The 27,265-nt window shown below is 37.5% G+C and overlaps 1 protein-coding gene across 1 annotated transcript in view; it reads left to right on the top strand.

The window, feature by feature from the left end:
- The window catches only part of LOC139733801 (protein phosphatase 1 regulatory subunit 12A-like), a 125,362-nt gene that overhangs the window by 27,039 nt on the left and 71,058 nt on the right, over nt 1-27,265 (top strand). Inside the window, exons 3-10 of the mRNA XM_071644607.1 lie at nt 308-426; nt 1,770-1,929; nt 3,843-3,987; nt 5,021-5,086; nt 7,405-7,413; nt 12,321-12,388; nt 15,728-15,760; nt 23,221-23,326. Coding sequence (XP_071500708.1) covers nt 308-426; nt 1,770-1,929; nt 3,843-3,987; nt 5,021-5,086; nt 7,405-7,413; nt 12,321-12,388; nt 15,728-15,760; nt 23,221-23,326 — 706 coding nt within the window. The remainder of the gene's footprint in view (nt 1-307; nt 427-1,769; nt 1,930-3,842; nt 3,988-5,020; nt 5,087-7,404; nt 7,414-12,320; nt 12,389-15,727; nt 15,761-23,220; nt 23,327-27,265) is intronic.

Raw genomic sequence — 27,265 nt, 5'->3', positions numbered from 1 at the left:
CAAATGTCATGGAACCCTAGAGTACACATGCAGTATTCCAGAAACTTTGAATTTATCCCCTCATCTCATTTTCATTAAATATTTATTGTACATGCAACAAATCTGCTTCTCCAACTTTTTTTCTGTACATAATTGATATGATTTTGGTACATCCCTCTTGCATTCTGGCCTTGCATTGTTTTGCCTTTCCCTTTTTTTTTTCTTTTTTTATATGAACATGTTTCATTTCAATTGTGTTTTCTACAAAAGAAACAAGATTGATGTATTAAAGTTCATGTGGGTTTTTTTTTTAAATTTTCCATTGCAGGTATTTAATAGAGAGCGGGGCCAATATTATATCATGCAACAATGAAGGGGAATTACCGCTGGACCTCGCAGAGGAGGAGGATATGGAGGAGTTTTTACAAGACGAGATGGATAAACTTGGTATGATGCAGAACTTGTTGCCACATATCACCAATATTTGACATGTGTTTGCATGTTAGAGAGCAAGTGCATTGGTGAACAATTAAAACAAATGATTGTAGTTTTTAGGAAAGGTATTTTGACGATATGAAGCCATCAGTGAGTCATAAGCCAGTAGTCTATTTTTATGATGTTATGCATTGCTGGTACATGTATTTTTAAAAGTTATGATAACCTACACTGAAACCTGTAATGAAGGAGTTGTCTCACAATGCAAAGGTCTTCACACTTTAACATGAGATCATTGAAACAGTTAAGGAAAAACAAAAACAAAAACAGATTCTGATATACCAGGTAATCTTCACTGTGAGAAGAGATGTTTCCTCAACTAACATTTTATGTTGATGTTATTTCATTGTGTTGTAGTGTAATAGCAGAATGTGTGTGTACTTATTGAAAATATATACTGTTTGATGATCATAAAAGCTGATGCCTTTCCTAAGTTATCAATCGCTTTAGGAATTAGATATAGATAAGATAATAGTTATCACTTTCCAAATGTCATGAAAAGATCAACTTTAAAAAAAACAAACAAACATGAAAACTTCTTGACCAGGTTAATTCTGAGTGTACTTCCATTTGTTATTGACTGAGTAAGAATCTCGAATGAATTTTAACAGGTGCCAGTCTAATAGCAAAAGTCATATGTACAGGTGTAGAGTGTCTTGGAATATTGAGAGACTGCCGCCTTAAAGGACAAGTCCACCCTCATATACATAAGGATTGACAGAATGCAGCAATATTAGTAAAACACATCAGTGAAAGTTTGAGGAAAATTGGACAATCCATTCAAAAGTTACGAATATTTTAAGTATCTGCACAGTCACTGCTGGAAGAGAAGACTACTACAGTGTATGATGTCACATGCGTACAACTATATAAGGAAAATAAAAAGAGAATTTCACAAAACTTAACTTTTTTAATAAAGTGCACATTTCTTCGACTTGCTACTGACGTATGTCAAGGGTAATATTATTCCCCCTGCCTTCTGAAAGAGAGAAGTCGAGTGTTCTTTTGTTATGCAAGAAAAATGGAAATATGTTGAATTTTCTTTATTCTTTCTTTATATCGTTGTACTCATGTGACATCACAAGCTATAGTAGTCTTTTCATCCAGCCGTGACTGAGCAGAAACTTCAAAAATTCATAACTTTTTAACGGATTGTCCGATTTTGCTCAAACTCTCACTGATGTGTTCTACTAATATTGCTGCATTCACTCAACCCACATGTCTATGAAGGTGAACTTGTCCTTTAAGTTCTACCCAGTATTTTATCGTTTCCTTTTTTTTCCCTCTGCTCACAGGCGTTGATGTAGAAACAGCCAGGAGTGAGGAGGAGGAGAAGATGCTGGAAGATGCCAAGCAGTGGCTAAACAGCAAAGTCATCAAAGAGAGGCGGCACCCCAAAACAGGAGCAACTGCACTCCATGTAGCTAGCGCTAAGGGTTATATCAAAGTCATGAAGTAAGTTATCTTTCTAGCTACTGTACATAATAAATGAGTCTTGTGAGCTCTCCCTTGCATTGTGGATTCCCCCATCTTAAGGAAAAGGAGCCAAGTCCTTATTAACACAAACCCATGAAAACAGTGACCCCCAAAATATGGAAGAAGCAAGTACCCTTGCAATCAGAGTAATATTACAAGGAATATGTAGATGCTATATCCAGATACATTAGTCTTTTCAGTAAGTCCCTTTATACTACATGTCAAAATTGCAGCCATTGATGTGAAATGTAGAGTGAATATTTTGACTGTGAGCAAAAGTCTTGTTACATGTAGTCTGTGTGATCTGTTTTATATCAGGCAGGACTTTATAGACGGTGAAATGACCAACCTGCATGAACGATCACAAGGCGTGTTGTAAATTATCAGAAAGTGATACTTGTCTTTGATGGAGTAATCAGTGATGCCTAACATTAGTTCGCGATTACAGACTTTCAGTCGCCAACATTGCAGGTTGTTGACCCATGTATAGCGCCTGTAGTGAGAAACACAGGTGGTTATGATTGCATGATAATGTCATATTTTGTATGCATGAAACCATCATCTCTTTCAAGTGGTTGTAAACCTACACATTAATTGAGTCTGGATACTTGTTTTTGAAGCAAGTTACTGTGTGGTCACACAAGATCTAAAATCCATTTGGAAGCTGTAACCTACATGTATACTTTGTTTGAGCTTCCGTGGAGGTCACTATTAGCATGAATGACTCAATAAAACATTTAGATTTTTTTTTCATAAATCTCTTGAAGGTTTGTAAGCTATTAGAGCATGCACAGTAAAGTTATGGCTTCATTTTTGGCAGATTTATGTAACGATAGAAGGTAAGTGATTGTAATGTAAAATCTTGGGATGATTTATGGCATGCCTCGGTAAATGCATGGTCCACCATAGATACTGGCTGGTCCGTTCACTTAAATAGATTTAAAAAATACTGAATTGAAATCACTAACAGTAAAATCAATGAGGGTTCTGTTGGTTGCATACATCTCTATGTGTTTGAGATGGAGATACATTAGTAGGTTGGTGAGCAACGGTGAAGCACGAGTCTTTGCCCTCGTGGATGTTGAACCTGAGCCAAAAGCAACAGCTTTGAGAGAAAATATTGGTCCTGTCTTAAGTGCGGAGTAGAGTGTGTCCCACTGCAGAGGTGACGTCAGTCAAGGGGGGGGGGGGGGGGGAGGGGACTCATGGAGGGGAGTGAGCTTGGCTTGAGTTCGTGAAGCACGTAGGTGAATGAGCCAGTCTCATATTTCCCCAAAAACTGGGCTGAAGATGTGCAGTGCTGAGCAGGTAATGAAGCCAGAGCAAAGGGGAATGTGATGGGAGGGATGGCGTCATGGCGTGGTGGTGCCAGTATGATGCACATTCTTGTCAGGCAGATGTTATTCTTCTGTTCCCATTCTGGGGCTGAGATAAGGTCATTTCTTCTATCTCTTATGAAAACACCTCTCCCCCCCCCCCCCCCCCCCCCCCCCAAAAAAAAAAAAAGAATAAAAATTGAAACAACAACATAGAGATTTAAAGAAATTTTGTCTATAGAATTTGACTAATTATAGGGAGTAATGCAGCCCCATGACTTCTGTCATTACAAGATGGTGTTTAGTTTCTAGGTTTTTAACAGAAGGAAAACTGCTACCAACCTACACAATGTCCACAAAACATCTGTATCCAGTATCTTGAAGAGTATATTTACATACAGTACCAAAAAAAGTGCAATACAAAATCTTACACGTAGATCAAAATACATCTTCAGTTCCATCGTCTGTTTATGTAACTATTTATATGAAATGCGTTGTTTTTATTGAAGGCGTGGATATCGATGCAAAAGCATCCTGAGAATCATTTTTTTTTCCAATCCCATCTCTTCCGAACAGCATTCTTATACAAGCAGGCGTGGATGTCAATGCAAAAGACAATGACGGCTGGACACCTCTCCACGCAGCCTCTCATTGGGGACACAAAGAAGCCTGCGAGGTTTTAGTAGAGGGCATGTGTGACATGGACGCGAAAAACAAATTAGTAAGTGGTCGAGCTACTGCTCCAGAAGTAAGTGATGGTAGCATAAGTTTTGTGTATAAAAGGAAGTAAGACATGTGGCTGTCAGTGTGAATGATCGCCTTGTCAATATGAAAGACTGATAGTTGGGAGTATGAAAGAAAAGAAGGACTAACGTAGCAGTTTGCGTGTCTGTTCTGAAAGGTGGCTGGTAGCATTATTTCCAAATTTGGAAAATCATGCTTTCTTTGGTCATGATTGTATGTGCTTGTTATGCAGGTTGACAGACGAAAGTATGTGCAGATTTCTTCAAAATGTTCAAATTGCACAATATCCACTACATGAATGAGTAGTCAGCTCTGTAATTTGGTATGTGACGTCACTGATTTGCAGATATTAGGATGATATATTTATCAGTTCATGTTCTGCCATTAGGAATGAGCTATTCTTTTACAAATCAACTTGATGGGAAGAAAAACATTTATTATTCCTTGAAAGAGTAAGGGTCTGCCAGCCTCCTGACACCTTTAATGGAATGATTACATTATTATTCAAGACAATTAAACTGCACCACATTGTCTTCTCATTTCAATAAATTCTATGAATGTAGTGAACAAAACCTTAGCGGTTCTGATATGATGATGGAGCTTCTAGTTCTTCCACTATTAATTTGTCAGTTTATAAATTTCTTCTATGTTGTCAACATGAATGAGAGTGTGTAATTTGGTTTGATTGGTCTTATGTAAAACGAAGAACTGAATTTAGAAAGGTTGATATTTGCATTGGTCCTGTTGTACCTTAGTAGCTGAGAGAAAGATGATTAGTTGGATTCAGATTTTAATTTTTTTATTTCGTTCCATAGAAAGCATGAATTAATGTTATTTTCTATTTTTTGTCAACATATCAGGACATGTACTTGTTGAACAGTTGCATCATGTTAGGTGTTCTTAGGGGAGTAACAACTAACCCCTTCTTTTCTAGGCATCTCATTGCTATAGTTACTTATCAGGCATGATTTGTCACTTTGCAATTCAATTTTGTGTGCATACTTTGCAAGAGTCAAACAGCCTTTGATTTAGCAGATGATGAAATATTAAAGTGGCTGGAAGAGTTAAAGAAAAAAGCAAGCATCGGTAAGTAGAACATCATTGCTCATTGGAGTCCACTCCATAGTTCATTCACATGACTCAGAAAGAGCTGTTCCAAATGTAACTTTATTGGTTTCAACATTTGATTGCAGAAGTCATTGATTCCTCAGCAAACATATGTTTGGCGTACATACTTCATTTTAAGTAAGAAGAAAAAGAAGTCAACTTGAGGTGGTCAGAATAATAGATAACCAGTGATTACCACGACTAAACCCTAGACTATTAACATGCCAAGAGGAGCTCACGGAAGACAAAGACAGTTTGCTTCAGGTTCAGTGAGTGGTTTCTGTGGTTTGTGGAAGATTATGTCTCCATGGTGGATCTCTGATCACATCATAGCCAATCCCTTCCGCACCGCACATGATAGGCCTCTGAGCATAGGAGGGCCAGACCTCAGCCTGTAAAGTCAATGAATACCTGGCAGGTTGGAAAGTCTTTGGGAATTAGGGTGACTCTACAGCAAAGCAAGAAAGTGATACATGTGTATGCCATCACCAAAGTATATCAAAAGCCTGTGGTGTACATCCCCAAACTGGTCTGCTGTTGGTACTACCAGGTATCTGCTAATTGTCAGGTTGGTGCCTGACACTGCACATGAGAGCAGTCCTTTTGTCTGCTGTTATGAATTCTTTCTTGCATATCATCACTGCCTTTATTCAGAGAGCCCATTTTGCCTTCAGTTTCAATTATCGGCAGATAGTCTAAATTGAAATACTCTAAGAGATGGTATGGTAGATTTTTTTATAAAAAAGAGATAACAATGAGGATATTTCACTGAAGCCACGACTATAGATTTGTTCTGTTGACCTTTTTATAATGCCCTGGAGTACAAAACAAAAAAGTGTAAGAGCATTGTGTGTTAAGTACGTGTAAGCTAACCTTTCGTAGAAGCGTCTGAGGTTGTCATATGTATAATGTTTAGTGATGATGTAAGCCATGTAATACTCTGCAGATTTTGCCATGAATGTGTAACCTTTCGTGTGTGATTTATGTACATGGACATGTGGGATGAAATGGCATTGAGAGGGTAGAGGAAATGAGAAAGATCACACAAGGATGTCAATTTTATTTGGTCTTTTGCAATGAAAATAAAAAGTTTGCTTTAAATTGTAGAATGATATATGAGCCAGGACAGGTGCAGTGAGTTAAGACAAAAATAAAAAGAAAAGTGAAGGGCTTATTATATCATGCATAAGAACCACATTTTTTTTTTTTTTTTTTTTTTTTTTTTTTTGTGCTTCTACCATGCATTACGCATTCATTGGGGGAGAGTTATTGTCACTAGCGGTTCACGATAAACCCACAGACGTCTGGTTAGCTTGCTGGGTTACATGCCCTGACAGAATGAAGGATGTCCCCGTGCGTTATACTGTCAGAAGATTCCGGCGTCACGAACACAAATGCTGGTGGACCCATGATAGATTGTGCACGCTCTTTGAGCCATCCCCAAATTGGCAACCATACCACAGGAGTCAATGTAGGCTGCCCTTTGCAGACATGGTTCTTGCAATCACATCAATGTGCACAGTACGCTTATTGTAAAGAGCTGTAGGTCTGACTGAAGGATGAATGATAAAATGTAAAAGAGCGTCATGCTGGAGTAATAGCATCCCATCATTTCAAAGATTGTCACTTCACAACATTCTGCTCTTGAAGGGGGATTTAATTAATCATTTAGTCACATAATTTAAATGTTTCTGACCAATGGAAGGCATGAACAGATCATAGCATAAAGTTACCTGAATGTACATCGATAAAACAACAGATATCTCCCTTCTCAACTGCAATAAGATTTCACCAAGCTGTGGTGTGTTGCAGGTGACACGATGACAACATTTGCAATGACGTTTAGAATTTAGATTGATGTACCATAAGAGGCATGGCCTATCACGAAGGTTAAGTCAATACAGTCGCATTGATTTCTTGGAGAAATGGCCAGTTAAGAAACAGGAAGGAGTCATCCTTGTGGCAGTTGACTACTCAGGAGATGCCACTGGCAATTTCATGCCCATTGTAAAGATGTAAATGTAGCACTTGGCACCCCCTGCAGCCAGCTATTTTCTCTACAAGAATCCCTGCAATGGCTGCTTCTACTTAGTAGGCATCTAAGGGAGCAATTTTCTTCCCAATATGAGTATGGTTTTTTACGGAAATTCTGCCTACTATTAAACAAGCACTGTGCACAGATGTAATTACAATTTAGGTAAAGAAGAAGAAGCTAGTTTTAGAAGTTGTAGCATATAGGTTTAAATTTCTCAGCTTCTTAATTGATTTTCTTATCATTTTCTGACAGGAAGCATGTGTAGCTGCTAAATGTATTAAATCATGTTACAATAGATATACATGACACTGTTTACATTGTGAAAATGACCACTTTGGCCCCTTTCAGAAAGAATTTAATCTTTTTTTCATGTCATGCAAATGTCTGCCGTCAGATCAGACATTTAGTGACAGGTTCAGGTTAAATATAAAGGGACAGTGAGCTGATTTCAATTAGCAGCATAAGAATCATTTACTCTAATGAGCCATTTGAAGGCATGCTGTACTTTGCAATCTTCTGCCTTCCATTGATGTGACACTATATATTTTTATCATTTCTAATTCAGTCAAACCAAAGAAAAACGAGAGGAAAATTTGACCATAACTTAACGTCTGGAGATGGAACTCTACAAAAAATTAATGGGATTTCTCACTAGTAGGGGTCTCTGAAACATCGTTTGCAGGGTCCAGTAGGGGACTGAATGCATAGTCTACCTATACAAATATTTAATGACCCTTGTATGCATTCCTTGGCCACGACTGGAGAGCCCTAGATCAGCTGTGGTCTTACCCCAAGTAACTCCTGCCCACCCTGCGTACATACTTGACATACAGCTGGCTCATGCCCGTGGTCATTGAGTCTGGGCTTGGGGCATAGTGCAGGAACCTCACTCATGAGAGCGAGGGAGGACAGCAGGGAGACAGGCAGGGAGGGAAGAAGGCAGGCAGGCCAGGAGGGAGGGAGGGAAGGAGGGAGTATTGAGGGGAGGAGAGAAAGGCAGGCAAGGAGACATGCAGGGACTGAGGAAGGCAGGCAGGCAGGAGGGAGGGAGGGAGGGAGGAAGGCAGGCAGGCCAGGAGGGATGGAGGGAGGAATGGAAGGAGGTGGTAGGCATGGAGGGAGGAAGGCCGGGAGGGAGGCCGGGAGGCCAGGAGGTAGGCAGGCGAGGAGGGAGGGAGGAAGGCGGGCAGGGAGGGAGGAAAGAAAGGCAAGCAGGGAGGCGAGCAGTCAGGCAAGAGGGAGATAAGACATGCATGGAAGGAGGAAGATGGACAGGGAGTTAGGCAGGCAGTGAGGGAGGAGGGAAAGAAAGACAGGGAAGGATGGATGCAGGGAGGGAGGAAAGAAAGATATGAAAGGCGGTAGGAAGGTAGGGATTGAGGAAAGAAAGAAAGGTAGGGAAGGAGGGAGGCAGGGAGGGGTTTAACCAGGCAGGAAAGAAGAGAAAAAAGAAGGACATGGAACAAGGGAGGTAGGAAGTCAGGCAGTTAGGGAGGGAGGGAGGGGATAAAACATCTGGGGATGTGAATGAGACTCTAAGTGATGGCCAAGTATAGGGAGAGAGAAACATTGATTTGAATGCAGTTATTGTGGTATATGGAGAGAGTGGATGATACATGGGGAGGTTAGCGAAGACTTCATGTAAAGAGATTGATGAAAACATAGAGATTGGTGTAGAGGTATATGAATCCAGATGCTCTTAGGATGTACTGGCCCTAAATCTAGTGATATAAAGTTTGTGACTTTTGTGAAGATATAGATGGGAGGAGCCAGGGGAAAAAAAAACAGTAGCACTTTGATATTAAACTCTGCTTTAGGAAGAGGGACTTATCAGAAGATACGGGTATAAAAGGAAAAAGTGATTGTGGGGATGGGACTAAAGACATTTATTGAGGAGACGGATTTCCTTAACTATGTGACTTTAATGGCTTTAAAGGCTTTAATGGAGAAAGGGAGACTGGAGGACTCACATTGAGCAGTGACTAGGGACTCTAATGGAGGGAGAGGGGCCCAAAATAGGTATAAAACTAGATGATGTTAAGGAGGAATGAGACTGAGCTGGTATTGTATCCAGAGACTCTAATGGGGAAGAAGGACGTAAGTAGTGATTCTCATGGAGGAAGGTCTTTCCATGGGATGTGACAGTAAATACTAATGGAGGGAGAATAGGGGCATCTTCAGCAATTTGACTTAAGTGTAGTGGAAGGAGAGAGAGGGAGGGGGATTAATAATTTGATATGAACAGAGATGAATAATTTCATGTGAACAGATACTCAAAGCTGTGGGAGAGGGACATATACATGTAGAGGTTGTAGAAAGTGACATGAAAATGCAACAAGACACTGTTCTTGTGGATGAGGGACACATCTAGTGATCATAAAAGTTTACACTTGTATGCAACACACCATAGCATTTTCTATCTTGTGGTATACATGTGATTTAGTGTTCACAAACACAAATAGTTGCATTCCAATCTCTATGTTCAAATGCACAAATGTGATTGCTTCATGATGTAAATGGTGTCATAAATTGTAATATAGGAAAGGTGCGGTAGTTAACAGTATTTTGGTGTTGGTGACAGAAAAGTATTACAGTGTGATCAGGAACATAATCAATTTACACTGTAATGACATGTTCTTTTAGATGAAAGATTAGCAGTAAATGAATTAGTTTCACCAGCAGCATTTCGTGCTGTACTATTGTATAAGTTGCTGTAAAGTTTTGTTTGATTAAGACATATTTGATATCCATGAACAATGATATTTTCTAGTATGCCATGAATATGTACTGTAACATTGTGTGTCCCTGCAGATATTTACTTTTCTGTGCTTATGTTTGTTTGTCACGATGGCCTACCAATAGACCACTTTCATGATGCATATAAACTTGTGCATATATTGCAATAAACAGTGGTCCATGAAATCCATAGGTCTTCCAGGAGCTTCCTCAACCTATCATATCAAAGGTGATATACATTGCAGTTGACCTTGTCAAGAGAAATTCAGGACTGTGCTGTATATTGACATATTGCTAGATGAGAGATAGCCAGAAAACAATGCAGATCAGATCATTTTGTGGGCAACATGCGATTTGAAAATTGCCCATTGGATCGGCCAAACAGTCCTGGAGACAAGTTTGTCCAGCAAGGCAATTTTTTTTTCTTCAAGTGAGAAATATTAGTTTCCCAAAGGAGGACTTTGGTGTCAGAGTAATATGGTTCTTATGACAAGTGGAATGGAGATGCATTATGTAATGTATACACCTTCCCAGAGTTTATAAGTAATGACAGTATAAGAACTTGGAGTATGTGCCATTGGTTCAGAAATATCTTCAGATTATTTTGCTCTTTCACATTGTGTTCATATTTTTGAATTTTTTTCTTTCCTTTTTTGGTTCCATATTTGACAGATTATTTATCATATATATTTTTTTACTTTTGCTGTTGCACATAAGTTGATAACTATGCATGCAGCATTGATTTGCTGTTCTTGCAAGGCACTGTAGCATTGCGTTTAGTGTATTGCGTGTTAAAAGTCATTTCCCCATTTATTTGCACCAATTTTGTTGGCATTGATGAGTGTTTTTCTTATTTTTTATGTAGTCAGATATTTTGTGTTTGCTCATAGACGAGTTACCCCCCTTCCTTATTTTTTTTTTCCTGCCACCAAACTTTTTTTGGGTCATAGTTTCATTTGTGAGTATGCTGCTGATTTCATGGAATAATTTCAATGCTGAGCCATCTTAGAATGTTCTCATATCCAACTAACTTGTCTGCCTCAATGTACAATCTGATCCTTTCTTGTGAAATATTGTTCACAGAAACTTTTTTTTACAGAAATTCCACACGGTGCAGAATTGATTGATGCGGTTAATTTACATGTGTTTCTTGGAAGTTTGGAGTCCCATATGACTTCCAATATATATATATTGGCTACATCATGTTGCATTATGTTCTTATGTTGTTGTTTTTTCTGTTCTTGTGTAATTTTCCCATCAGTCTATATACATAGTCTACATCAGTCTATATATACCTTTTAGGTCATGGAATATAGATTTTAGCAGATAATGCATAAGGCTTTGATAGCGAGATAAGTCTGTCAGATAAAACTTTTGAGTCTTTGACCATACATTTCATGTTAGGAAATGGAGGGTAAAATTTAGTGCATACTAGTATGGTGCAAGAGATGCATTTTATGTGTTCTAGTTGTCTTGCTCTATCTCTCAGTAAGTTCCAAGGTGAACAGTCAAGATATAAGCTTTATAACCATTGCTGTATCGATGAAACATTTGTATTTTCTGTGATAAAGAAAGGAGGTTACTGCCAGGTGAGTACTTGTGTGTGTTGTCTTATCAGTGTCAGCATCTGCATTTGGTGTGCCTTGATTTTAAGCAGGGGCAAAGTGGGATAAAACAGTGAATGTACAGAAAAAATCAGCGACCGTGATTTCCAGCAAGAGCAGAAACAAATTATTCTTTCTCCTCCGTATAAAGCTGACTTAATACCAAAAATACATCCACATACTAATTTACTGAATTTTGTCTGAGTGATCGCTAATTGTCCAAAATGTCTATTACAGAAGCCTTCGTTGGGGTAAGGAGTCCCCGAAAGTAGAACTTGATTTTTTGTTGCCCTCAAAGAAAGGTTTACTCTTATTTACAGAATAATTGTTGAGTCTGTTATGTTTGTTATTGTCTAACCATGGGGAAATATATCACTTACATTATGAAATTCAGATATATGTTTATATGCATCTGTATGTTTAGAGAATGAAAATGGTGTGAGTTAGATTTGTTAATCTTTGTCCAAGTAATCTGTGGCTATATCACTATTTGATCTAATAAAATAGTGTGGAGTTTGTTTTTTATTCACAGGGTATGTTTTCATGTAAAAGTTTTGTCCCACATAACATACACCTATCATTACATTCCAAAGTGAATATGAATTTATTTCTAAGGCTATCTAGAGTGCATAATCGACAGGATGTGGAAGCAAGTAGTAAGAAGCCCCCAAGGTGAATTATATGATGTCGGTGGTTGACATCTCGCTTCTGTTGCATTCCATCCTGTGTGAGTTTGAACCTACTAATACCAAAGTCTCATTATTTTGCTGTCGGTGCTGATAACACCGTTTAACATGGAGTAATTGTTTTGCATGTATTCTTTCCCAGATGAAGAAGGATGAGAAACCATCTGCGCCCAGGATCGATACCAAACTACCACCTCCACTGAAGAGAAGGTGAGTGTTCTCTGGGGCCACCAATGGTAGGGTGGCTCAACATGTCTAGATTGTTTTACTTGATGCTTGTTTTTACGCCTCTGCCCCGAAAGGGGTGCAGGAGGCATTACTTGTTCTGTCCTTACGCCAGACTTTCCTGCAACTTGTCTAGGGACTCTACGGGGGTCATTATTTCTCATTACTCAGCAGACAAGGCTTATGGAGCCCACAATGTGACAGGTACTTTATTGAGATGTCTGTGATATCTTTCTTCACTTTTTTTTTTTCCTGGGTCAGCCTTTAAACAAGCCACTGATAAGGCTGGCTGTTGCTGTATGGGGACCATAATGGTACAATCGTGAGATTATGTCTTTCTTATCGCTTTTACAGCATCAGTTGATTGGTGCATAAGATATGTTTTGCTGTGAGATGCAAAGAGTAAGAAGACTAATATTGCAGACTAGGGTAAAAGAAAGGAAATAAATCAGAAAGTACATATTAGATATTCTTTGATAAATTGATTTGCTTGTAGTAGACCTCTCCACTACAGCATTAGTATGTATTGAATGGCTTGGTTAAAGCAACTGGCTGTATCAGATTGCTGTAAAAGGAACCAGTGACAGTCTGGTGATTGCCCCTATAGCACTGTGTTCACCAAAGTATCAGATGCAGTTGCTAATATCTGTCTACATTGATGAGAATGTTGGGGTTTGGAGTCAGTCATCAATTAAATTTTGGCATTATTTTGTTGCGACATACAGCTCTGTAAAGAATTATAATATTTGGGCGATGGATTGGGGTTGTGCATTCACCAACCAGCCTGGTTATACAGGCAACCAGACAAGAGGATGTAGCTGAAGCTGATGGGGCGCACAGTCCCAGAAGCTGTTGAAGAATAATTAGATGTATGACCTTCGTCTCTGCTTACTGCCTGCCACCAGCCATGGACATTAGGAATTGTGAGGGCCCCCAGCTAGGGTGGATTTCTTTATCGTGCTTCGGCATGGCAGTTAGAGTAGCGGACAACACAGCAATTTGGTAGAAGGAGGTTCTAATGGGTGTAATGCTCATGCTAAATTATGGCAAAGATGATAAAAGATTTGTTTTAATGCAGCCACCAAGTCACTTTTTTTCCTTAATTGATTTGATATAATGAGCATCTGCAGGACATCAGACTTTTGTCATGATGTAATAACAGTCAAAGTCAACATATATTGATGTTTTGAATGATTTGCAAAACAATCTTTAGCCATTTTCTTTTTTTAACAGTGATTGTAAGTTAAAAAGTATGCTTTTGTTGGACAGATTGTCTCTCTTTGTTAAAAAATTTGTTTTGTTAACTCATTTTTTTTTTCAAATGGGAGAACAAAAAGCAATGTGAAATATGAATGGTAAAGCTATACACATTAATAACATGTGTTATACTATGCAAGTGATAGCTAGTTACTTGTTAGTTCTGACATTCAATGATCTTTCCTTAGAACATTGTCCAGAAATTATCTCTTGCATTTTTCTGAGCTGTTAATATCAATAACTTTCTTAACCCTGCAAGTTTGAATTCATGTCATTTAATTTTTCAGTGTAAAATGATACACGAAGAAATAGTGTACTATCTGTCTTTCTGCACAAAATTCCCATTAACATTTTCCTAGGCACGAAGAGCGTATAGAAATACAGTTTGCATTTATAGCGTCTCTACATGTTTGCTTGTGTACACAATATTATCTATGCTCGACATGCCACAAAGAGTTCTAATCTACAGTTAAATAGAATGAATAATTGAAAAAAAAAACACCTATTATCCACATGTCACAAAGAGTTCTAATCTGCAGTTAAATAGAATAGATAATTGAAAAATTAGAAGAAGAAATGGCCTGTTGGGAATTTCCTGTCAGATTCCCTTTACATGAACAAAATCAGGCTGTCACCCTCATGGATCACTCAGACATTCAAATCATCAGTTGCAGGAACAGTTTGTTCTTTGGTTAAATCAGAGCCATCACAAAAAAGGGGGTTTACTGCTGAGGGGATGCTCTGAACATGCTTCTTCCATGAATTTTCTTTTATCTGTGGTGTCACCATTAGTGACTATGCTTTGCAGGATTAATATGCTATGAAATATTTTTCATCATTGTGACTATTATCAGTAATATCATTATTGTTAAAATGATTATCATCATTATTATCATTATCATCATCATCATCATCATCATCATCGTCATCATCATCATCATCATCATTATTATTATGACTACTACTACTATTATTGTGAAAGTGATCAAATATGAAAATTGATATTAGCATCTTGTCTGGGATGGCAAAGAAACAAAGACAAGTTGTTTAAAAAAAACATGCACTGTTCCTGTACACCAATTAATTTTTCAAAATATTTAATAATTTCCAGGGCTGCCAAGTCAGTCAAACTTAATGGGAGGATCAATCTCTACTACATGTGTATTATAAGTGCCCTTCAATCACTGAGTAAATGCAAGTCTTGGTTCGTCAGGAGTGTCCATTCAGAGATCACAAAAAACCAACAACAACCAAACAATTATATTGTTTAGAATCTGGCTTTCTTGCCATTACCATTCCTATCCCCAGAATCCCATTACAATAGAGTAACATATAAAAGGAAAGACAGAGAAGTTAAACTGTCTACATAGTCTCCTTTCAAGACATGCTGTTACCGTAAAAGCTGTTATTTTTATGAGGGTCTAATTTTCGCAAATTTTGTGAGCCACTGTTGGGCTGCAAATTTAGCAATATACGAAAATATCACTGCCAGATCTTGCTTGCATTAAATTTACCGGCAGGCATTAGTGCACTTGCAATAGCCGCAGTGTCAAATTACTAAACAACATCTTGCGAAAATGTCTGTAACCTCTTCATTCGCAAATATAAAAATAACAGCTTTTACAGTAACTGTGATTGTCTTTATGTGGAGTTTGGACAGTGAAAGTCTCTCAGTAGCTGCCTGAAAGCATGCTTTTGCAAGCAATTGCAATGATTCAGAAAATTTTATCGGTGAACCACTTTTTGGCACGATAATATAATCTGCACCATGCGTGTTAATGTCTGAAGTGAAAATCCTACAAGTTTTATGCTGTTTTCTCTTTTAGTTGTCAAGGCATCTGCCACTGGTTTTAATTTGTGAGGAGATGTCTCTTCACTGCTGCCGACAATTATTGAAACACATAATTTTGTTGTCACTTTATCCACTGACCAGCCTGTATGAAAGATACGCACAATGCAGTTATTGAGACTTTCACAGGGCTCTGTCAAAGTTGGTTACCACTTGTAGAATATTGGAATAGTGCAACAAACATAATTTGCATTTGAGCAATTCCTGAATATTTACAGAAGTCGGAGTTTATCCTCCTCTGGTGGTTATGGGTATGTATAATCCTTGTTATTTTGTTTATTTTGTTTGTTTTATTTTCACATATTGGAAAAAAGATAAGAAAGACTACTTGTCCATTCTGGCCCTCTCTTACTAACAAGAGGTCTTCTCTATAGAGGGCATGTTCAGGAAGAAGTAAAATGCAGGGGAAAAAAAGACTCTTTCGCCTATCCTGTCGTTAGCATTTGTGTGAGAAATGAAAAATATGTTATGAATCTTTTGGTCCTGTTTCTTATAGAGCCCAGTGATGTCCATGTAGACTAGACGTGAGAAATGTATGGGACCAGATTGGAACAAAAATGCAAAATTACATGTTTGTAAAACACTGGAAGTGGGGATCAAAGTTCAACTCAGTGGTGTGTTAGAAACTAGGATTGAAAAGGAAACCGTTGTATGTGTGCAGGAGCCAAGAGTTATTTGAATTTCAATGAAACACTTTAAAAGTGGAAGACAGTCAACCTGTGCCACAATTTGTTTTTAATGTCTATGACCCTTTCTCCTGTAATGAAAATTTGTCACTGATTCCAACAAATGCTGTTTCATCATCAAATCTAACAAAAGATAAGGTGAATTGCTATTATATGTGTTTGCAACATGTCCCGTCTTGCAAAGTTTTGAATTTACACTCCTGAACATGCCTTCTAACTGCAAAGCACTATGCACTAACCTACTAGAGCGCCTTTAGCACACTTTTTTTTTTTCAAAACAGATTATATTGTGGGTGTGAAGTGGGCTGTTGGTGGGTCAATATTGAATGGTGGGCTGTAAAAAGGAGAAATAGCATTTGCCACTGATTCATTCGGAGACTTCTGAGATCTTTTTGTTCCAGTGTTGGAGTTAACTGGGTCTGTGATAAACCAGACCCAATATCAAACAGTAAAATTTTGCAAAGCAGAAGTGTTTGAAATTATTCATGTTTTTAAGTGTGGGACCTCCCTATACATGAGTGAAGGGTGAAAATAGGATTCGATTCATGAACCTTTCACACTCTCCGGAGTTTCATGGGGGGAGATTCCATTCGAATTGAAAATACAGTGCTGTTGAACAAAAAAAAAAGGAAAAGAAAAGAAAAAAAAATGATTTTGAAGTTCTTACAAGCATCGTTATTACTTCATTATGTCCTACTGGATGTCAAAGATCTCTTTAAAATTCTCCTTTGGGGGAAAGAAAGGTCTGTAGAGCACATGTGAAAGTGCACTGTGATCACATATTATGTACCATGCCATTTTTTGTTTGTTTCTGTGTTATTATTATTATTAGATTATTATTATCATTATTCGCACTGGGCTTTGCAGTTCTAATTCAAAGGGAGACATACCGTATGTATTGAGACCCAGATCTTCCAAGTTTGACCCCACAATGCACCAGTAGAAATGATAAGAGCAAAGGCGGTGTCAAACTCTGGGGTAAGACCTTTCTACTGTGACACCTTGCCTGTGCATCAACTGAGAACAGACGCATTTGGATTCCCATTGTTGCTCAATGCCTCTTTAAAAAGGTACCTGGTACTGTAAAAATGGAAAATTTAGCCGGTTGGAAACTTTCAAGCATGTTGCGCAACGTGAAACTAGCACGAGTAATAATAAAAGCACACAAAATTTTCACTTGTCCCATGTAATATTATTTGAAATCTTTGATTTCAAGGTAGGTACATTGTAGGGGTGTAACTGCTATATTATATGTAGTTTTCTTCATTTTCTTCGTATTGCAGACCAGTTACCTTTTCCCTTAATATGTGCTGCTAAAGCCCTTATCAAATGTTGTAGTAGTGGTGAGGTGTTTCAGTGTTCATGTTCATGTTTCGCTCAATCGTCATGAAAGTTTCCACTTTCACAGCAACAACAAACAAAACAAAACATGTAAAAAAAATCGCCTGTCCTCTTGTTTGAAAATCAGTGTGATTTTTCTTCATTTTAAAACAGTTCGACAGAGAATTTAAGCATCTTCAAGCCTGTGCAAGCTTCATCTTTACCGTTACCATTATCTGAAAAATTATTTGGTTTTAAAGGATTACTGTGTATGAAATTATCTGCAGATCAGTGTTCTTATTCTGTTAATATTTATGTGTGGAGATAAAGTAGTGAGAAGGAGGGGGGGAAAAAAGCCTGAACATGGGTAACGTGGCACTCAATTGGCTCTTTTGACTTCTTTGTAGTGTATCATATGAATAGTGACATCACATGTTAGATATTGCAAATTCATGTGTTCACGAGATCACAGTAAGAGGACGTATGACATGTGCAAGTGATAATAAAATGCTTAGGGAAATTGATTTATTTAGACAGCAGTCTTAATGATTAAATCAACCCCCCCCCCAAAAAAAAAAAAAAAAAAAGAAGAAGAAAAAATGCTGTGCTCTCATATCTACAGTGAAATGCACTCGCATCCATTCTTTTCAGCTGAACTTCTGCCGACTTACAAAAGCTGGGAAATTCAAATTAAATGACAATAATATCATTGCAGTTCGTACCAAATAGTAAGGCAGCGTGAAATACAGGAATTTGATTGACATGTGCTACCGTAGTTTTGCACAAAAGCTGAAAATGTAATACAGTTTTTTTTTTAATGTAGCTCACCCATCACATTTATACCAGAAGTCTAACCAAGGCTATTTGAAGGCTACATGCGTAAGTACGCCGTCTAATTCCACCGGAGAATTAAATAATTGTCTGTATTTCATCCAAGTGCATTGAGACAGAGATGTATGCGAGAAGATGTGCGAAGGTACAGCTGACATTGCAGTCAAAAGGTTACTGGATCGGTGGAGGCACATCATGAATGCGCAGCAATACGCAGCTGCTTTATGTCAAAACTAATCACATCAGACGGTTCATCTGTAGATGAAAACATGGATGTTGCACAGGTGTATCAAAATGACACAGAGCTCTGCACCATGACATGTGACTCGTTAGCTGCCGCTTAGTTATCATGCGTGGCGAACAGTGACTGAAACATTGAGAGTCTAATTGATAAAGAGTGCATTTAGCAGTACAGATAAATTCTTGTCAATTAAACCTGTAAACCATATGTGAGGATCAATATGTATGCACTGTGATATATTGTACATTTATCACTAACATTTAGGGTAAAGGGAAAGTTTGGTCTGTCACTAAAGTTCTTCCATGAAATTCTACTTCACTTTACACTCTGTTTTGCAATGTGGCCCGTGTTTATGGTATATAGGTCTTTCAGAACATCAGTAAATGCACAATAATATGTAGATTTCATGTAGGGTTTCCTTTGCTGACACTGTCATGCACTTCAAATCATATAAGTGTAGAACCAAGTAGCTCAGATACTGATATTCTAATAAAAAAGTCAAGTGGATTATTTTTTCATATTGTGTGAAAGGTCTGAACATGGGCTTCTATTTATTCAGTATGTGGCTGCACCTTATCTGAATTGACACTCCATAATCTATCAATGTTATAATTGTTGTTTTTGTTATCATATTATTGTCAGTGTTAGTGGTGGTGATAGTATTGTGGCACTGTACACTTTGGGGGAATGATGGGCAGAAGTTGAAAATGTGTGAGGTTATAGTCACTATTGCTAGATTGGTTTCGGGGTTGTTTTCTGTGTGGGGTCATTTTGATGAACTATGAGTGCTCAAAATCCTCATGCAAGTGCACAGATTGACAAAAGCGTAGTTACACAACTGTCAACATTACATCACTAAATGGCACTCATTTTCTTTTCCAAAGTATGTCAACAAAAAAAATACTGTATGTTGGCATATTTCACTTGTCACAGATGATGCTGGGAGAGGCTTTTTAATGCTTTGTATGTGTGTATGTGTCTATTTGTTGGCTGTTGGGGGTTAGGTGGTGGCTGAAATCAACTTGGCAACATTTCAGAATGTTACAATATAGATCATTGCAACTGTAGTCATAAAATGTACAGCTATGTTTGCCAAGTGCAACATTTTCTTTCGCCTAATATGAACCTGAGGGAAGAAGTCCTCAAATAAATTTTCCAAGTTATGAAGCGAAACGTTAAAAAAGAAAATGAATAGGAATAGATACATGGGTGAATATAATATATGAGTGAATGGGAAAGCAATCACAGAGCAGTTTGTAACAGATACAGGATCATGGTGTCTAAACATGATGACTCGCAAGGTAGATAAAACTGCAGATTCATTTGAATTAAACCAGCTATTCATATATATGCATATCAGTAAGGTACTGCTGTTTCATAGGGACTGTGAGATGCTGCAAGTACTCTCCTCAGATGAACATAAATTTAAGATTTTTTTTTATTCATTTTTATCAAGATATGAATGCAGTTTGGTTTCCAGTATTGTTTGCAAGCTGTGGCGACATCTCTTGTCATTCCATAAAGTGTTCAAAGACATTTGAGGAGTTTGCACAGGAAAGGGCCTATCTCTGAAATAGCACAAGAGAGGGTTTGCTTCCCTCGTAGAATCCACATAATATAGTTTATTTACTGTTTGGGAACAGCAAGAGGAAGATGGAATGTGGTAGTTCTAGTCAATTCATACTGATTCTGTGATTCATTTGCTCCAAGATAGAGATTTGAGCATAAGCGATAATAATCCATATTCAAAACTTGATGGACACTGGCTGCTTACACCAAAGATGCTGGATGAAATACCAAGATCAGATTTAATCTGAGAGGGAACTGGTGCACACACACTGCTCCAAGTTGAAGTGTATTGCATTATTTGTTGCAGTGAGTCTGATTTTCTTTTTCTTTTTTTTTTCTTTTTTTTTTGGGGGGGGGGGGGATGAGGGGCACATAGACCAAGCCGTGCAAAGCAGGGCACTTGTGCTCTTTTAGATACCTTTTTGCCTTACACAAACAAGTACAATGACACAGAGGACAGAAAGAAATAAAAACACCAAAATACATTTGTAGGTTGCCCTTTTCCTGCTGAAGATCTCAATATTCAGCAGATCTCCCAAAGATCTCAATCTTCATCTACAATCTACCTTCCTTCCACTTGACACATGCAAAAAAAAAAAAAAAAAAAAAAAAAAAAAAACCTAAAAAATGCAATCTTTAAGCTGCATGTTAGGTACCCATTTACTGTAAAAAAAAAAAAAATGAGCTAAATCTCTCTATATTACAAGTAATTCTCTTCGCGGTATTAAGTTTGTGCAATCACAGAGGTCATTCACTTTTCTGGTTTTCTTTTTCATGTTCCCCTCACACATGGCTGTAGCTACGTCAGCTGCACCACTTGTAGAAATATTGGCTCTACTGGATTGAAAATGTATACTTTACAGGGACTAGTAACCTTTTGTCTTTGAACAGGATTTCAAATTGTCTGGTCTCTAAAAACCTAATTTTGTTCTTCCCTTCTCCCTGAAGAAGAGGTTCTGCAGACCACTCTAGGTAACCTTGTCTTCGTTACTTGCCACCATTAAAAAGTAAAGCGTGTATATATATGCCTCTCATCACGGCTCCCTCATCCAACTTGTATTTACCCCTCAGCCTAATTCATCGTCCAATGCTCTCACATTTCTTCCGTGTGTCAAAGGAACACCCCCTCTTTCAACCAAGCAGCGTCTGCGATGACACCACCACACCATCCACTGCCACTCATTTCCTTTTCCTTTAAGTTTGAACTTCAAGACAATTTCAACTGATATCTATTCCTCTGTATTTTTCTTTCATTCATTTGTGTTTTTTTTTTTGTCTTTTTCAGCTTTGCTATCATACGCTAAAAGCCATAAAACATAAAAAGCTGGTTTGGCAATTCTAAAGTGTGTGGAAGCTTTTTGAAGAATAAATCTGTGTACAAGAGGTAATGTAGCACCAAAGGGTGATGTGCGTGATGTGGAAGACAAGTGTCATGTGGAGTACAGGTGGTGGTGGGAGAAGTGATTGTTAACAAAAGCTACACAGTTCTATAGCCCAGAGGTGCAAAATGCAGCCAGATGTAGAAAGTGAATAAAATCAGCATTTGGTTGTTGATAAATGAAGACTAAACATAAGGGTGTGCTCTTGCATTAGATAGCTAGCAAGCATTTAGAAATGGCCAGAAACATCCTCTAATTTCAAATTTTTTATATGATTCATTCATTTTTTTTTTTGCAGTAACTTCTGCAATGCCATTGCATTGTGAATCCTAGTAAAAGGAGAGCATAGGATGAAATCTGGTGGTGTGATAGCATTAACTACCAGTATAGTTAATTTACTTGTTAGTTACATTTTGACATTAGATCTGATAGCATATTGTAATTGTGTGCTGTGTGAAAAATAAAGTGAGATACTTTTTGTTCTATGTATTTTTTGTCCTCATTTGCAATCATTATGCTCATTACATTTCTAATTCTTAGATTTTTTTTTTTCTGTTGAGGTATGATAGCTGCAGAATATGAAAAAAAAACAACAACAACAAGAGATGAACTGTCACCAGGGCTGTTGTGTATTGTTCTTGCACATTCTGCATATTTTGACCCATGAATATGTAAATCATACAAAAACAGGAACAATGTGTTAAGGAACGCTGTGGATTTTTTTTTTTATTCATTCTCTCAGGAATTGATATATGTGCTACATGATGGTTTGTATCCTCATATCTCAATGAGATATATTGACAGTTCTCTGGCATACATTCCAGCCATGCAAACTAGTAATTTTTTTAGTAATATTAAAAGGTAATTACATCTTTAGAGCAAAGTACAGCGAATATATGTGTAAGATTGTGGATTACAACACTAAAACACATTCCCAATGACAGCAAAAAAATGAAATAAAATGCGGTTACAAATTCCTTGACAAATGATAAAAGAGAAGAATCTCTCTTGGTCCCATACAGGTATGTACATGTATGCAAGGGTCAACAGGTTTTGAAGAGTTCATCTCTTCAAAGGTTTTGTTTTTTTATTTTTTTATTTGCTTTTGTTCGCATATGCATGGCCCTGACTCTTACATCAGCTTATTCATCTGCAGAAGCAGCTTTTAAATGATCCGCCAGGTCTTTCCTGCATGCTTTTGAAACTCAAACATGGCATCTAATTTCATGATGCAGTATTATCATTTGAAACAACTGCAAATACATCACAGAAAAACCCCCCAAAATGACTCCTTTGTAACACGCAAGTGTTACGGCTTGTGTTTTGTTTCCAGATGAGGCATGTATTGAAATTGTTACAGACTTCACCTTTTAAAGAACTGTTTGTACTCTGGATCAATTACAGAAAACAAAGAAAGGAAAAATCTGATTAGAATGTTAGAATTATGATGAGTTCCTAGAGATTTTAAGCGTTCGCACAAATTATAATTTCATAAGAAGACTTAGTGCAAGTAGGAAGATCAGTAACTTACAATTCTTTGATTGACTGCAGCGTTTAACCCCTCCCCTCCGGCATGTTACCCCTCCTAGTAGATTTTCAGTCATATTGACTGTCATCTCTTGTAATATCAATGCTGATTGCAAGTCTTTCATCCCATCTTGCCCCACGTCACGGTACCCTTACAGGTCATCCGTCACCAGGATCAGCGTACCGGACCGCAACATGCTGCTACATCAGGACATGGCGAAGGAGCGACGCGAACTGGAAAAGAAGATGCACGGAGGAGACAAGGTATACCATACTATGTCAGATTCCGTCGAACAATTTTCTCTATCTCCTCTTTTTATCTTAACAAACGGGGATGAGTTAGAGTTTGCAGAAAACAAACATTGGGAATTATTTGACAGAGATCCCTTAAGAGTGAAAAGTAACAGAAGGAGAAGTTACAGAGTCACACGTGGGGGCAATACCCACAGACCGTCCAGCTGAAGTTGTATACGTAGCATTTATTTATTTTATTTATTTATTTATTTATTTATTCATTTGTTTTGTTTCAGTAGGGTAGCTCTGTCAGTGGCTTAACACTGTTATTCTCAGAGGCCCTACACATATAATAACGTACATCACGAAATACATTGTAGACACATTTACCAAGAAAAATAACATAATGTACAATTACGGTACACTTACAACATGGCCAAATAATTGAGCATTGCGGAGGATGGTAGAAAATAAATAAATAAATAACATCATTTTTATCATTACAGCATTTGTCTTGCTTTTAGCAAGCTTTCCTTTTGTTTTTTTTTTTTGTTTGTTTTTTTATTTAGTCACAATATTAGATTCACAGCAGTGCTCCCTCATACATACTAGCTCTGGTATATCTTGAAAGGAATTAGACGTTCAAAAATATGACAGAAAATTTGTCTACCAACCCTACATTCCGTGCAGGAGGTGCCTTAGTAATTTAGCTTCTAAGACTACTATAGTTTTCCCATGGGACCCCACATAGGATGGTGTATGGATATTGAGGTTTTCCAGTTCCTTATCATATTTCTGGTTATTTCATTCAAATGTAGTAGTGATATATATCTTCTGTGACACTTTCTTTACCCAAAACATGTGTAAGAATTGAACAATCCTTTCCTGTCAGCTCAAAGAGCTAGAAGAATGTTGAGAAAGCTATTTTGGATAGATGAAAATTTCTGCTTAGACACAATAGGGTGCCCTTGCATTTCAGCGATCTATGTAGGGATAGCAGGGGTGATGTTCCCATAGGATAAGCACTGATCAAAAAGACAGAATGACTTTCAAACTTGGAGCACAATAATGTGGATTTGAACAGTAGATATGAGTAGGCCTCATTCCTGCATATCAAATGCATAGCACTCTGAAAAGAAAGAACTACTTGTGTTATTGGTGTCCACAGAAATATAGTCGGAGAGATTTGAACTTTGTATGTGTTCCACAAATATAGAACATGATGTACCATAGCTTAACAATAACAAAAATGTGCTGGAGGGGTCTGGATTTAGATATGACAGTTGATATTCCAGGGAAGAAGTGTAAGCTAGAATCCACAAATGCAAAAAGGAGAATAATTTGAACAGAGCGAAGGATTATAGGTATGTTTTAGAAAAGGAATTCTGGAAACACTTGAAATAATACACAATGAGAGTGTTTTCATTATCATCTGTTCTGTTTGATCTCATTGGTAGTTCAACTACTTGCAAGGAATATATAACATCAATATTAGACCCTGTTCTAGTTGAAGTCTATTTTAATCAAGTGGTCTACAGCAAGGGACTGATACAAAGCACCAAGACACTCTGCCCTTTTAAATAAATAGTTACTGCTAGAGTATTTTACCACACTTCAATATCTAAGCATCCTTCGGCCTCATAATTTGTTGCTCATTCAGTTGCAGCTATGCTAAGTTCTGATTATTCCGAGTACATCATGCATCGCTATTGCTCAAATGATGCATACACTGCCTTTGTTACAATGCCTTCATGGGCAAAACTTGTCCAATGAAAGTCACGTTAGGTGTGTGTCTGGTTATCCTAATAAGAACAGGACACTTGTACTTCTTCTTGGAAAAAAGAAAGAAAAACATCTTATATTTGTAATTCAAATATTGTCTTAGTGCTCTCTGAAAAATATTTCAAGATTTACAGGGTTAGGCATATGTTTCATGACTATTTTGCAGTAGCACATTCCGAGGTCGCTGCTGCGTCTATTTTTTAAAAGCTTTTCTGCCTTTCCTTTTTATTTGAGGAAAGGAATAATGATGCAGATTAAAAGTGAATATGTGATGTCACTGCTGGAGCGAGTTATGACCAACTACAGAGGGCACAAACCTTAGTTTACAATTTTCTATTTCCTTTTACTTTCTTTCATCATGTGATGTCTTTTGATAGTTGCTTCTTACAAAAATTGTGTTTTATCACCCTTCATCATGGCTGTGTGATTTTTGTTTATCAGAAGGCTCATTCAGTTGTTTCTTCAGTATGGCAGCTATTTTTTTTTTTTTTCAAATTCATGTTTTTATTTTTTTCCCCAGCATATTGGCAGACCCCATTTTTTGCTAGGATTCATCATTTTCAGTGTGTGCATGAATGTCATGTGGCCTGAGTGAGCTTGGACTGCTTTAGCAAAGAAAAAAAAAAAGGAAAGCTGAGAATCAAAAGTTGATTTCATTTGTTTGTGCTAGTTCATGCTTCCATGCTCAAAATGAATGGAAAGATATGTGCTCATGGCCCGATATGTCATTGTTGTAGTTTATTTTCCCCCTTTTTTTGCTTCAGTTTAGTTTTTACAGCGTTGTTAAGAGTTATGTTTTTTAAGATACTCAGCTGCTTGTATGTACTTGTAAGCAATTTGATTAATGGGCATAGAGAGGTGGAGTTGCGTGTTGCATAGTGTTTCATCTCTTTAGGGGAAAGACTGTTTTAAAACAAGGATATTCATGTTTTGTGGGATATGATGAGACCGAAAGAATACCTTAAGCTAGATTAGTTTTTACTGGTCAGCATAGAATGTATAGTTGATATATGAAAGAGGATCTACCATATGTCCTTATCTTGGTTCTGTTCATAATCACTGGCTTTTGCAGTGTGTGATATGTGTAAATGTTTGAGTGTGAAACCACTATATATATGAAGATGTGACAATGCACAGGAAGTAATAGAAAGTAAAGAAAACACGCTGTAGGTAGCACCTGAAAAAAAGAAGAACAAAGTGCTGTGTTCCCTTCTACCCTATTTTGATTTTATTTGCAAATTTGCAAGATTAGAATTTGACGTAGCAGTGAAAAATTATGTTTTGTTTGTACGCACACATTCTTTATGTAACGTGACATGATTGGAATTGTGTACAGAAGCAGGAGTTGCCACAGGATGTGTGGCATTTTTTGTTTTTACCATTTGATTTGTCAACCGAATGGGCAAAATGTTGCAGCAGTTGCCCATGGTAACATACATTTCTTGGAGATATGACTGGACTGGTTGTTGTTTATCAAAGGTGTAGTGGTCTTGCTTGTATTATCTTTGGAAAAAAAAAAGAAGACATAGTGTCACATACATATGATGAAGTGTTAGAGTTTTCATTTCTCATGTTTCAACCATCCAAAGGTGCCACATGTATGCTGTCCTGATATTTTTTACCTTTTTGTTCGGCAGCAAAAGTGATTATGAACATTATTGTGCTCCTGTTGGCATTTCCTTAGTCATTTAATTTCACGATACATCAAACTTAATGTAGCTCCATACTACGTGAAGTATAAAGAAAACACCCATCTGATTTAAATACCCTCATCTTTTCCTGACGTAGTAAATGACTATGATGTGTGTGTCAGTGAATGTAGCTTCTGAAGATGAAAGCCATATTCTCGCCGATCATAAAAATACAAATCATTAAAATTCTTACGTGGAAAAGTCTGATTAAAGGTGATTTTTCAGCCATTGAAGACATGGATTTCTTCTTCCCTCATGTAATACTGTTTGCTGATGTTGACAAAATGACTGGAAATTATGTGGATCACACAGCAAGTCACAAAAGTCCACAGTATCTCAGTTTTAGGACAGCCAGTTTAAATTTTTTTCTTGTTCATCTTGACACCTTGAACACAGCTCGGTTCTTCAGGTAAAAAACTTGCTTCACCACCTCATTTGGTCATTCCTTTAAAAAGGATAAGGGATTATAATCATGCTTAGACATTTTTTTTTTTTT

The sequence above is a fragment of the Diadema antillarum genome, unplaced genomic scaffold (genome assembly GCF_040938485.1).
Source record: "Diadema antillarum isolate AM-2024a unplaced genomic scaffold, OU_Dant_1.0 seq00000491_RagTag, whole genome shotgun sequence".
NCBI classification, from domain to species: Eukaryota; Metazoa; Echinodermata; class Echinoidea; order Diadematoida; family Diadematidae; genus Diadema; species Diadema antillarum.
Note: the sequence above shows the minus strand (reverse complement) of the source record. Positions and strands in the feature narration are given on the sequence as shown.